At 39.2% G+C, this 14,688-nt stretch overlaps 1 protein-coding gene across 2 annotated transcripts in view; it reads left to right on the top strand.

The window, feature by feature from the left end:
* The window catches only part of PPP4R4 (protein phosphatase 4 regulatory subunit 4), a 121,646-nt gene that overhangs the window by 70,981 nt on the left and 35,977 nt on the right, over positions 1-14,688 (top strand). For both annotated transcript variants that reach the window (XM_056133127.1, XM_056133128.1), the window contains 7 exons: positions 2,131-2,252; positions 3,835-3,957; positions 5,208-5,377; positions 5,716-5,835; positions 10,096-10,173; positions 11,737-11,820; positions 12,622-12,804. In XM_056133127.1, the coding sequence (XP_055989102.1) occupies positions 2,131-2,252; positions 3,835-3,957; positions 5,208-5,377; positions 5,716-5,835; positions 10,096-10,173; positions 11,737-11,820; positions 12,622-12,804 (880 nt within the window). The remainder of the gene's footprint in view (positions 1-2,130; positions 2,253-3,834; positions 3,958-5,207; positions 5,378-5,715; positions 5,836-10,095; positions 10,174-11,736; positions 11,821-12,621; positions 12,805-14,688) is intronic.

Genomic DNA, 14,688 nt, shown 5'->3' with positions numbered 1-14,688 from the left:
TGTACATTTCCCATCACCAATGTCCCCAGTTTCCCCCCCCTCCCAGTATCCCTTTGTGGCAACCCCCCCCCTTCTTTTGGGCATTATGGTTGGAAATACGGTTACTGAAAGATATATGTATATCCCTTTATATAGGGTAGCACTATAGCACTGTTCTCCTATTGTTCATTGATTTACTCAAGTGGGCACCAGTAACATCTCCATTGTGAGACTTGTTGTTACTGTTTTTGGCATATCGAATACGCCACGGGGAGCTTGCCAGGCTCTGCCATGTGGGTGGGATACTTTCGGTAGCTTGCCAGACTCTCCGAGAGGGATGGAGGTATATATATATATATATATATATATATATATATATATATATATACACACCTATATACCTTATATAGGGTAATTCTTTAAAAAAATTTTTATTAGTGAGACACCATGAGGTACGGTTGTAGACTTACAAATTTTTGTGCTTGGGTTTCAGTTATACAATGATTGAGTACCCATCCCTCCACCAGTGCCCATTCTCCACCACCACGGATCCCAGTATCCCTCCCACCCCCCATCCCCCCACCCCACCCTGCCTCTGTGGCAGTGCATTCCCTTTTGCTCTCTCTGTCCTATTGGGTGTTGTGGTTTGCAAAAGAGGCAATGGGTGGCAATCATGTTTGGTCTATAGTCTACTTTCAGCATGCTTCTCCCATTTTGGGAGGATTCTTTCAACACCATTTATTTGGTGCTCCCTTCTCTATCTGAGCTCAGGGTAGTTTCTTAAAAACAGTTTTCGGTCCTCTTATTGTTCAAGTCTTTGCCTTCGAGCTGTATTGTCATTTGGTGAGTTGCTTGCTACAGGTGGCTGATTCCATTTAAGTTAAGAACTATGATATGAAAGCACCAGTTCCTCAGCTTTAATGACCTCATTTTAAGTGTGTATTCGCCACACGTGGCTCCCTACTGGATAGGCAGGTCATCACCTTGAGCAGAAATTCTGCCTTTCAATGTTGTCTTACAATCTTTGTACTTTTTGTAATTTTGGAGCTTTTTGAAACTCTTACTGAGTTTCTCATATTCTTATGTTTTTTTTTTCTAAATACTGTGACTTTCTAAATTCATGCCATCTTCCACCTTAACTCAAGAAAGTTGGCCATGTCCTAAGCCACCCATTTTATTCAAGAGTGTGTCCTTGTACTGGTCTCTTGCTATGGTGAATAAGTAAAACAAAGTATTGAGGGCCAGAGTGATAGTATAGTGGGTAGGGCACTTGCTTTACACACTGCAGACCTGGCTTCAGTCCCTAGTACCTCATATATTTCCCTGAACCCTGCCAGGAGTGATCCCTCAGCAACATGGGGGTATGGCCCCCTGAAATAAAACAAAACAAAGAACTGAGTAGCAACCATCTGTGATTGCATTGTAAGTATCATCTCCCCCAAACATTTATGTTGTGTTTGAGACTTTCAGGTAGGGAATTTCTAGTATCACATACTATTCTTACTTCTAGAAATGAGTTCCTGGTAAGTGGATGAGAAACTAACTAATCCCCTAAAAATCTATTAAGCCGATTTTATTTGGGTTTCTACAGTTAATATTGATAAGCTTTTCAAATTTATCCATGAGCATTTGCTAGAACTTCTTTATTTTATTTTTTTTTTTGAGTCACACCCAGCTATGCTCAGGGGTTACTCCTGTCTCTGCACTTGGGAATTACTCCTGGCGGTGCTTGGGGACCATATGGGATGCCAGGGATCAAACCCAGGTCGGCCGTGTGCAAGGCAAATGCCCTGCCTACTGTACTATCACTCTGGCCCCCTTGCTAGAATTTCTTAAGATGGAAAACTACATTGAAATTTCTACAGTTTCATGTGAACTAATCATTAATATTTTTGTAGGGAATAACACTGTGCCAAGAGAACCCAGAGGGGTTTAAATAAATTATTCAGTGACTATTAATGTTTCTAAAATGTTTCTGTCACATTCTCCAACTGGACTGCAAGCTTTTGGAGAGCTGTGGCCATGCGTATCTTTAAGATAATCCCTCCCCTGGTTATCTCCTACACCTAGCCCAGTGACATAGTCTTATAAATTCTATAGTTTTGTTGATTTGATTTCCCCCCCGCATTGCTTCTATTTCTATTGCTGCAGGACAGAACTGACAAAAAGTGTGGTGCTCCCCGAGTTAATAGAACTCTTCAGCGATGAAGGCAGCAGCGTCCGGCTTGCAGCCTTTGAAACACTGGTTAATCTGCTCGACATCTTTGACACAGGTACACCTTCCTGGGGGCGCATCTTGGCTTCTGAAACCGCTGCTTCTCTGGGTTTTTGTATCACAGGTTGGAGGATAGGTAACTGCAGGACAAACTTTTATTATATCTAGTTTGTTACACCTCCCCTCTCCCATTGGTCCTTGCCCTCTGCCGTTTTCTCTCCTCCACATTCACCCCCACAGACTCACCTCATGTCCTGCGTATTGGCGGATCTCCTTTCTTCCTCTCTCCCCTGTTCGCATTCTTTTATTCCTCCCTAATTCTCTCTCTCTCTCTCTCTCTCCACCCTTTTCCTTGCCCACTACTTCTTCGGGGTCCTTTTCGTAGACAGTTTCTCTCTGATGTCTCTCCAGACTCCTTCTACCAAGGATTGGTAAACTTCGAGTGACCAAATCCTGTGCACTTGTTTTTGCAAATCAAGCTCACTGGAACAAGGCCATGTCCACTTATTGATGTATGATTTTCCTCTGCAACTGTTTCTGTATTATGCTAGAAGTGACAGTTGTGAACAGATACAGTGCAAAGATTAGAACATTTACAAAAAAAATTTTTGCAGACTCCTGCCTTATGCCGTTTATTAAAAAAGGACCGTATTTTTGCATGATTTTTACTTGTTTGGGTTCTTAATTGGTATGAGTTTTTTTTTACTTATATTTGCCTGTTTATATTATATGACATAAATTAAGGGCCTTAAGACATTCTACTTAAAAAAACAGTTATTTTATTTATTTATTTTTATTATTATTATTATTAATTTTTAGCTTTTTGGGTAACACCCGGCAATGCACAGGGATTTTTCCTTGGCTTTGCACTCAGGAATTACTCCTGATGGTGCTCGGGAGACCATATAGGATGCTGGGAATCAAACCCGGGTTGACTGTGTGCAAGGCAAACGCCCTACCCACTGTGCTATTGCTCCAGTCCCAAACCAGTTATTTTAAAGGAGAGTTATGTAAGAAGCAAAGTGAAGAAATTAAATAGAAAGAACATTATTATAAGTTAATTCTGATCAAAAATGAAATAATAAGATGGGGATGCACTTAAGCATCATCCAAGATGCACTTGTGGGAAACCAAAAAGGTGCTTTTAGCCTTGCATGTGTTAGAATTCCTTTAATTCCTCAGAAATAAGCTTAATCCTCTATTTCATCTTTTTAGTTTGTATTCATTCTTCATATTCTATTTCCTTCTGGCCCACAGTTTGAAGTGTAAGTGTCTTGGCTTCCCATTCAACATTACATTTTTTGATTTATTTCAGGTTTAGGGACACTTGTGGTGCTCAGGGGTTACACCTGCCTCTGCCCTTAGGAATTACTCCTGGTGATGCTTGGGGGATCATAGGGGTGCTGGGGATTGAACCTGGACCTACCACATACAGGCACATGCTCTATCCACTGTAGTATCTCTCTGGCCCCCAGCATTTGATTGTTTTCAGTTCTCCTTCCTACCTTTCTCTGCACCCCTCTATCATTATTGTTTCTAGATGATGTCAACTACTATGAGACAATTGTAATTTCTGAAGTTTATGGAAATGTATTAATTTCTTGGATCTACCGTGTGTTTCATTTTGTTTTGTTTCCTAGATGACAGAAGTGAAACTATATTTCCTTTAGTGAAGTCATTTTGTGAAAAATCTTTCAAGGCAGATGAATCAATTCTTATTTCCTTATCTTTCCATTTGGGAAAACTTTGTCATGGACTATATGGTATGATACATTCTAATAATTTGTATAATCTTCCCCCTTTTCTTTCATCTTAGTTGACAGACTTCAGATTTTCAGTTGTAAACTTTTTAGAGTTTAGAATTTTTAACATATAATTTTAAGAAAGGCCTTTTAATTAATAGAATCTATTTGAAAGAACAATGACAGAGAGAAGTAGACATAGACTTTTAAGATCCTGGATATTTGTGTATTTATGCTTTAGTTGATAGTTAATAATAGAAACTTAGGTGTGTTAACTGTCAATGAATAGTCAGTATAACCTTATTAGTCATTTGGTGAATATATAATATATTGTGAGTTTTAAGCATCAACTATAGAATAGTATCCATTGTTTCTGGAATTTGAATGTATTACTTGGTTCTTAGCTTGCTATAATAAAATGGACATTAATGAACACATAATCACCTAGCATACTGGCACGTTGGCACCGGTATAAACCACAGGTGACTCACTTGAATGTGGTTTGATTGATACAGGTTGCAATGCAGTATGACGTGCTAAGGAATTTTTAATACGGTTTGTAGACCTTTTGAAAATGTTGAAAAAAATGTATCTATTTTGCAGTATTTAAATTCCTATGTTCACTAGATGGATAATTAATGTATCCAGCCAGGAGCCAGAGGGATCCAACAGGGATGAAGGTGCTTACCTTCCATGCAGAAAACCAGAATTTGATCCCTGGCACTGCTCATCCCTGGTCCCTGAGAGCTGCCAGGGGTCAATCCTGAGCAGCTCTGGGTGTGGCCCTCAAACCCAAATAAATAAACACATAAACTTGTCTATTAATTGATCAAAAATATTTTGAGTTTACTTGGCTATTTTTCAGATTCAATTTTTAGGATCTTCTGCGGCAGAAACAGGTATTTTCTGCAGGTTTTTTTAGGATGTTTACCACGAGTAAATGTTAAGGATGACCACGGTATTATTATAGTGACATGCTAGTACTCTAAAGTGTGATAAATGATGTAGAAATTAACGCAGGTGTAGTTCCTACATGGTGTTTCTGTAGTTTATACTAGTAACATCAGAGCAGTAAAATTAACATAGAAGGTGAAACAATGTGATTCACCTCTTAACTTTCTTTAGGATAGCTATTCTTACCTCATGTTTTTATTTGTGATCTCTTTAACAGTTTAAATTTTGGATCCAGTTATCTTTTTATTGTACTTTGATATTTTCTTTAAAAATTTTTTTGTTTTCAGTTAAAAGATTGAGTTTTACATTTGTTTTAGGAATTTTTACTCCAGATCAACACTTGAGATTTTTGGAGTTTTATAAGAAACTTTGTACATTGGGTTTGCAACAAGAAAATGGACACAATGAAAACCAGATTGCATCCCAAATCTTAGAGCAGGAGAAGAAATATATTTCAGTACGAAAGAACTGTGCTTATAACTTTCCGGTAATAAGTCACGTTTTTGTATTGGTTAAACATTTTATTTAAAATTTAAAATTATGTAAAGAGATAGCTGTGTAAAATTATCCCCCTGTTGGCACTTGAAGCTTAGCATAATGTCTGGTACACATAGTAGGTGCTAAATAAATATTATTATGATTTGTATTTATCTCTCTACATAAATCAAAATGAGATGCATACCATTGATTCTCCAAATGTTATTTCTAAGTAAATTATGATTGTGAGGACATGGCTTTTGAGTAAGTAACCTGATTTTCATACGAGGTATTGATGCCTCTTATTCTTTTCTTTCCACTCAACCTCTTTCTTCCTACCTCCTCCAGGCCATGATTGTCTTTGTTGATCCTAAAAACTTCCACATGGAACTCTATTCTACATTCTTCTGCCTTTGCCATGACCCAGAAGTACCAGTCCGACACACTATTGCTATTTGCTTTTATGAAGTAAGTCTGAAGGAGTGATATTACTTTACCTGTGTTGTTGATTCTAGGTACTAAATGATTTCTTGATATTTTATGCACTTGTTTGCAGATTTATTATAATGGACTCCATATCTCTTTCATATTCAAATCATAAATGTTATCTTAAAAATTCCCCTAATTCCCTATTTGGTATTTACAAAATTCATTTGTGTAAATAAATTTTATTCACTGATCATTCATATATTTTTTATACCTCTATAATAAATTTATTTATTTTACTCTGGAAATTGTGGTGTGGATATTTCGATTTTGTATCCTGTATAAGATTTATATTCAATCTTGAACCTAAACTCAAAATTTTAGAACTTGAGAACAATGGGAGAATTGATTATTTGGTTGTGCTCTTATCACAAATGGATTGTGTTTCCTGAGTACAGCTCTTGTATTCAGCCATTTTAACAACTTCCTGTCATGTAAGAGCAAGAGTGAATTGGAACTTTAATGATCAATTTGATTTTTTTAACTCTTGAGATTGAAATTTGAGGCAGGAATCTTTAATAATTGCAGTAAACATATGCATGCTATCCAGTAAATGTATATAAAGTATTACAAGTCAACTTCAAAACTGTCACATCGAAATATCTGTGTAGGTGGTATATTAAAATATTTCCCTTCCTAAACAGTGTGCTATTCTCAATGAGAGTACTTTATCTCCTTCATTGTTTTTATGTCAGACCATTATTGGGTCATAAGAAAACTTGCAGCCTATTCTTACCACTTTATCAATGTTTATTTAATACTTTTTTTGGGGGGCTGGAGCGATAGCACAGCGGTAGGGCGTTTGCCTTGCACGCAGCCAACATGGTCGACCCGAGTTCGATTCCTCCGCCCCTCTCGGAGAGCCCGGCAAGCTACCGAGAGCATCTCGCCTGCACGGCAGAGCCTGGCAAGCTCCCCGTGACGTATTCGATATGCCAGACACAGTAACAACAAAGTCTCCAATGGAGATGTTACTGGGCCCGCTCGAGCAAATCGACGAACAACGGGAGGGCCTTTACCTTTACCTTTACCTTTTTTTTGTGGTTGGATGACACTCTTAGTTTCTTGTCACCCCTGCCCCCTACATGAATGAAATCAGTGTGTCACTGTGCAGAATCTAGGACATATTTCCATAAAATGGTTTAATTAATTAAAATCATTCTAGGGTTTCACAGTCAAGTCAACCTTGTAAATACACTTCTGGAATTAAGTTTTGGAGTGGGGCCAGAGCTAGGGGATGAGGAAGCAAAGGGCGTTGGTCATTGGGGTAGAATAATCTGCCCATGATGCAGTAAGGTGGCGTTAGCCTTGATTTCCATACATGCTTGCAATCATCTACATCATCTCCAGAGATGCTTGCAGATAGAAGTCTAAGAATGCAGTATTTATGCAAGATTGTTCTTTCTGTTTATATTAATTTTCCTGTTTCTGCACTTTCAGACATAGTATGTTTGTGCTATATGAATACACATATTAAAATGAGTATATGTCACTGGTAGAAATGAGTCTCGACGTTGAGGGTTTTTTTTTCTTTTCAATTAAAAAAACTTTTGAACCACACCCAGCTGATGTTCAGAGCTTACTTTGGGCTCTGAGCGCAGGGATCACTCCTGGTGGTGCCCAACACGCAGTGTTGGGGTTTGGACCAGCGTGGGTGCATTCAATACAAGTGCCTTAATTTCTATACTATCTCACTAGCTAAGTTTGGAAATTATAGATCTAGCTTGGTTTTTCCTTAACTGGGCGATGCTACTCCCTTGGGGAGTAATGGAACCATCTGGGGGCTAATAGTAGCCTTGGGTGTAGTTGGGGACCACTTTCTGTTTGTTTGCTTAAAGAAGGTAGATTTCCATGAGGGGCACGGAGTTGTTGTTGTTGTTGTTTTTCTGAAATGGGTGGTAGGCCAGAGAAGTCTGATCTAGCTATTGGCTGGGTTACTAGTTTTTATATTCTCCTGATCATACTGTGAGGGTGGTTGTTGGTGATACTCCACTTCATTTGACTGAGTGGTAAATTTAAGTTTATCCTCTTAAATAAAGACACCTTTGACATTTCCCTAACAGTATTACAGTATAGATCCAGTCGTAACTTTACTGTGTGATAACTTTATTCTTGGTGTTCAGTGGTATTCAGAAAAATGTAATTCTGAAAATATTTTCAACAAGGCAGAAGCAACCATATAGAGTGAAGCTTTTCTTTTGTATGTTTACTAAATACATTATTAATGGGAAGAAAAGGGAAGGGAGGCAAATATCTATCATCAATTGCTAAATTAACTGATACTGATATAGTATAACAGATTATAACTGATTATATTATATGTTATAATATAACATACATTATATGTTATATAACATAATATAACATATATTATATATAACATATATTATATTATATGGTCTCATCAATGGCCAAGATGTAGAGACTACAAAACCCAGCTCCCGGAAGCGTGCGGCCACAATTGCGGCCGTGCGACATCTTATTTTTTTCCTTTGGAAAACCTGGCAGGCTACCAAAAGTATCCTGCCCGCATGGCAGAGTCTGGCAAACTTCCTGTGTCATACTCAATATGCCAAATACCAGTAACAATGATGGGTCTCATTTTCCTAATCCTGAAAGAGCATTGAAATGGCTCTTTTAAAATCTCAGGGCTAGGAAGAAGGAGACGTTACTGGTGCCTGCTCGAGGAAATCGATGAACAGCAGGATGATCGTGATCATGATGTTATATATAATTATTATAACTGATACTTTTATACCGTATAGTAGTTAGATACAGTGACTTAGAGGGATTATATATATATATATATATACTTAAAAAGCAAAATGTAGAAAAGAATCCATTTTTAACATATACATATATGTTTATATGTGATTAAAAGAACATTGAGAAAGGAAAGAATATTTGTGCTGCAATTCCAGGGAAAGAGAAAAAACTAGCAACATACCTCCCCACAAATGCATACATATATACTAAGGGTCAACAGTGAAAGAACTGTGTTTGTTATAGTTCTTTTGTTTATTGTTTATATAATCTGATTTTGGTTTGGAGGCCACAGCTGGTAGTACTCAAGGCTTACTCCTGGCTCTGCACTCAGGGAGCACTCCTGGAAGTGCCTTGAGTCCATAATGGGGTACCAGAGATGGAACCCAGGTCATCTGCAGTCAAGGCAAGCTTCCTCCTCTCTGTACTATTTCTCCAGATCTGTTAGAGTCGCTCATATACATTATGAATGACATATACATACATTCATATGTCAAATATACAATACGGCCAAATAATTTTCATGCATGCATCATTCCAATACCCCACCTGTCGCCAGAGAGCCTGCTGTCTTCTGTTGTGTCCCAAAGTTCCTTCCCAGTTTCTGTCTTATATAAACCCAGCTCTGTAGAAAACATCTATAAGCGTGAAGGTTTTTAAAATTCTTTAAAAGGAACCCCAGGAATCTCTCCTAATCTCTTCCCCTCTCCCCCACCAAATAAAACCTTACTCAGAAGCCCAAAATGTGGGGAACAAAATCCAGGTGAAGTAGAGACTGATGAATTTGCTTCTGTGGGCTTTGAGTTTGGAGGGAAAGGAGAAAATCATTCAGAAAGGTGTTCTGTCAGCCTAGAACTTTCCTATCCTCCCATGCTGATGGAAGTGTGATGTTCGGCTTGCCTTTGGGGTTGTCTCTGTCCCTGTCACCATGGGCCCTGAGTAGGACATGGTCGTCTATGAGCCTGGAGCTGGACAACTGTTGCTGTGTCTGGGATAGCCCCTGATACTTGCTGTTTTAATCAGAGCTGGGAATGTCCCTAAGCTATGTATTACTTATGCTATGGAAATGGGCTTTGACAAATTCATTTTTCTATACTTTGTACCCCATTGGTCTGCACGCTCTAAAGTAGGCTAAAAACTGGTTATGTGCGCACTTGGCATTTTCTGTAGCCTGATATTAGATTTATAATGTAGCCTACCTTTATTTTGAGAGATACCTAATGGGATTTGTTTGTTTGGGCCACACCTGGCTATGCCTAGGGCTTACTCCTGGCTCTGTGTTCAGGGAGCACTCCTGTCAGGCTTGGGGGACTGTATGGGGTTCGAGGGATCAAACCGGGTTGGACATGTGAAAGGCAAGCACCTTAGCTGCTTTACTGTCTGTCTGACCCTTAATGGGTTGTATTTGAAAAAATTATTATTATGACCTTTTTATGTCTAGTAATTGTAAATCTAAGAGACTTTATTGCTCCATTTTAGGTTTCTAAGCTTCTGGATTCTGGAGTATATTTAATACATAAAGAACTGATAACACTATTAGAAGATGAGTCACTGGAGGTAATTTGTAATCATTTTACTCTTTGTTTTTTTATTCCTTTTATGCTGTTTGAATAGATAAGTACCATTTTCTTTACGCTTCTTGGGACTTGCATGAACTTTTGTCTGTAAGCCCTGAAGCCTCAAGCTACTATCGTAAACTTGAACTTGGAAGAGTGAAAAAATAGTTTTAAAGCATATCCCATTATATATATATATACATATATATATATATATACATGTATGTATATAGTCATGCAACTTTAGGAAATGCCAAAAAGTAGACCAAAAAATCGTTACTTACATCCATGTTACTATTTTGTTAGATTTTTTTCATTTTCTATATAGTTTTCAGTGTCTTTCTGTGGAAAAGTTTCAAAATATTTGTGGCTAATTTTCTTTGACAGTTTATAAAGGCCACACTCAGTGGTGCTCAGAGACCTGGGGCTCCTTCCACTAGTGCTTCCACTAGTGCTCTGCTTCTGTGTGTGGGCCTGGGGTGCTTGGAGGCCATTGACTCTTTCAGTGGGGCTGGGGAATGGGGGTATGTGGTATTGGTGTCAAACTCTGGCACTTGCACATGCTTGGTGGGTGCTGTACATGTCCTTTTCTCTGGCTCCTATAAATGCTTTTATTCTGCACAGTTGTAATCATACGTCATATCACATTTTATATCTCCTCCCCTTACCATTGGGAAATATAGTTATGAAGTCTTTGAAATAATGTCACTTTGGTGTCACAGGTAGTCTCTCCCGGTCATGTAAATGATCAGTACTACCTTGTCAAAACTCAGCCATCACTATTTAGACATCTCTGAAGTTGGTTTTTCATTAAAGACACTTCTATTTATTTATTTGTTTCGGAGAGCCTGGCAAGCTACCGAGAGTATTCGATATGCCAGACACAGTAACAACAAAGTCTCCAAAGGAGACGTTACTGGGCCCGCTCGAGCAAATCGACGATCAACGGGAGGGCCTTTACCTTTACCTTTACCTTTATTTTTTAAATTTTTATTAGTGAAACACCATGAGATACAGTTGTAGATTTACAAATTTTTGTGCTTGGGTTTCAATTATACAATGATCGAGTACCCATCCCTCCACCAGAGCCCATTCTCCACCACCACTGGTCCCAGTATGCCTCCCACCCCCCATCCCCCCCCCCATCCCACCCTGGCTCTGTGGCAGGGCATTCCCTTTTGTTCTCTCTCTCCTTTTGGGTGTTGTGGTCTGCAAAAGAGGCATTGAATGGCAATCCTATTCAGTCCATAGTTAAAGAAACTTTCTAAATGTGATGAGGCAGTTTTTGAGCATGATGGTTTGTAGAAGTAGCTGCCCAGACTCTTTAAACAATGTCAAGACACAGATATATTAATCAGTTTTTAAAATTAATCAAAGTAGTTGGTTATGCCTAATTGGTCATGTTTCTAAGGATTCCTAGCAAGATGATGGTAGAGTAGCAAAATAGAAATCCATAAAATATCACATGGTAAATAATACTGTTTCTTTGTAGAAACTGAGTGTGACATTAACCAAAGTGAGAATTAGTTACCACTCTCAAAATAATTGATGTCTCTATTTAAAGGTACTAGATGCACTTATAGATCATCTTCCAGAAATCCTGGAACTTATGTGTACTGGCGGAGAAAGCAGTGTTCAAGATAATAAGGTAAATCAGTGTATCATCAGAACCTCGATGTCAACACCTTCCTCTAAAGAGTTGTGTGAGGCTCAGTGAGAGAATGTATGAGAAACTCTTTGAGTGAAAGAATATACAAGAAACCCTTCACATAGTCCCCCACTGAAGAGGGTCCCTTGGACATCATAAATTCATTCTGCAGTTATTCTACTTTGAGTTTTACTTGTTGTCATTGGAGTTGACATTTTTCATTTTTAGTTTTTGTCAGCAGTAGAGGTCATTCCAAGAATAGCAACTAAGGACAATAGGCAGGGATTTAGAAAGTAAAAGTCGGCTGAAAGTAAAATCGGATACAGTTTTCTTTGGACAGAGAAGTTCCTATTGGAGTCAACTAGAGAGGAGTTGAGTCCCAGTCATGATTTATACAGTTTTTATTTTTTTTGCTTTTTGGGTCACACCTGGCAATGCGCAGGGGTTACTCGTGGCTCTGCACGCAGGAGTTACTCTTGGTGGTGCTCAGGGGACCATATGGGATGCTGGTAATCGAACCTGGGTCGGCTGCATGCAAGGCAAACGCCCTACCCACTGTGCTGTCTCTCCAGCCCCATATACAATTTTATCTCCAGTGACTATACATTTTACTTACGAATTTAAAATATCATTTAGAGCATCATGCAATTATCTCCCTATGACAACCACAATGCCTCCTAAATTTGGAAGTGATCAAGGATACTCCCCTTGCCAGTGTGCTCTCGGACTGAATAATTGCACCGAATGCTACCGCTGATTGGTTTTTAATATCACCGATTCTCCTGGTGTTTCCTTTTTCAGTTGGCCTCTCTGCCTGAGTTGATTCCTGCACTGACGGCCGCTGAGCAGCGAGCTGCGGCCTCTTTAAAATGGAGAACTCACGAGAAGCTGCTTCAGAAATATTCCTGCCTGCCACACGTCATATCAAGTGATCAGATTTATTATCGTTTCTTGCAAAGAATGTTCACAATCATGATGACCAATGTGAGCTCGCACCCTCTGTCTTATTCCTGTGAACTCGCACCGGCTTCTCACCAGTACCAACTCAGTTCAGTGGGCAGGGCCTGGACGCGTGTCCGCGGCTCAGGCACCGAGCAGGAAACTCAGCTTTGCCTTGGTCTCTCTTCTGGATTTCCCTTTGATCTCGACTCACCCAGAGAGTGCAGTACATGGGGGGCAGTACCTGCATATACCTGTTGTTGTTTATGTACTGCAAGGGAGAGGGCAAATGCTCTCAGTTTGAGATCGGCGCACTTCTTGTCCGGAGGAGGGCTGGCAGGCTCAGTGGTCTGTGCCACAGTCCGGGTACCTTTGCTCTCACATGCTTCTGTGTGGCTTGTGGCCACCACTAACCCAGCTATGCCTGCTCTAAGCCTTAAGTTCCCTCCTCTTTGGTTGCTCTTCCACCCCCCTCCCCGCCCCGAATCGATAGAGAAGGGCATATAACAGCTAAAGCCTATACAAAAATTAAGCATGCCCCGGTGTGGATCACCCTAAAAGTCAGAGTTAAGAAAGGGAATAGGAAAAGAATGTTCTCCCCTGCGATCCCATAAGGTGGTCTGTCTTTCTCACAGACAGGAGAGAACTCTTGTCACCCACATGTCACTTCGCATCTACTTTGACGTCCTGTTCTCTCTCTATGAAGTATAGAAAATGTCCGCATAATGTATATGTTTTACAGGGTTAAAAAGGTACTTTTAATTTTTATTGTTGACTCTCAGTAGAAGTGGTAAATTTAACAGTCATCATAAAACTTAAAACCCATCTCAAAACCCCAAAGTTTGTTTTAGTTTCAGAATATTTGAAAAAGAAGGGGAATGATCTTATTGATTCCCTTTTACTTTCGTTAGAAAGGTCTCTACATTTCATGAGGTGACACCCCTACCAGTTATTTCATGTACCAAAGCAAAGTCTAGGGTTGAATGCTACGTTGTACATGTACAATCTCAGGTGATTTTGACAACAGCAACTGGTCCTGGTGAGACTTATATTCAGTCAGCATGAATGCACCAGGTATGAAATTTCACTAAAAATTGAGCAGAATATAGTAATAAATGTACTTAAGTAGTCACTTACTTGAGGATTTTCCATATGGCAGCCTGTTCTTAGAACTGGGGCTAAGAATGAATAGACTCACACTGATGGCACTGCATTGTAGCTTGATGATGGTATCAGCAGTGACTAGATCAGTGAATGGATGGCCATGTGGTGTGTTAATGTTCTGAGCAGTGAAAAGATCAGTGAATGGATGGCCATATATTCTAGAAAACTTCCTCTTCATACGTCATGATTCTATATTTTAACTTTTCTTATCGAGAAAAAATTTGTTATATAGATTATGTACGAAACACAATCAAAACACAAAGCCTTCAAGCCAGAAGATACCTTTTATTGCTTTCTTTACCACAGAGCTGATTCCATACTTAAAAGTGATAATATCAGGCTGAAAAGTGATAGGTATATCAGCCCCCCCCCAAATGGATACAGTATCATTGCAGCATTATTTTCCGTAATCAAAGAGCATTGATCTGTTTCTTCCTTTTAATTTTATATATGGTTGGTGTAGTCCTGGTGTCCTACCGAAAGAATCTCAAGGACTTTTATGTTTTTTTTAAGTTCATTTAAATATTCATTGGAGAGAAAAAAAAGATTTGTATTTTTAATTCTATTCCTAAGGGCTATACTATTGATTCATTTCATTAATCTATTCATCTCACAAGATGTACTCGGTATTCGCTGTATTCTAAACTGAAAGAGACCAGTCAGTCAGCCAGGAGGCTCCACGCAGAGAGCACATCAGGGGTGAAAACTCAACAAAGAGCACCAGTGACAGCAGGCAGGAGGTGGCCCTGGTGGTCAGGAGACAGC

The sequence above is a fragment of the Sorex fumeus genome, unplaced genomic scaffold (assembly GCF_029834395.1).
Source record: "Sorex fumeus unplaced genomic scaffold, SorFum_2.1 ptg000098l, whole genome shotgun sequence".
NCBI lineage: Eukaryota > Metazoa > Chordata > Mammalia > Eulipotyphla > Soricidae > Sorex > Sorex fumeus.
This window is presented reverse-complemented; position numbering and strand designations above follow the sequence as displayed.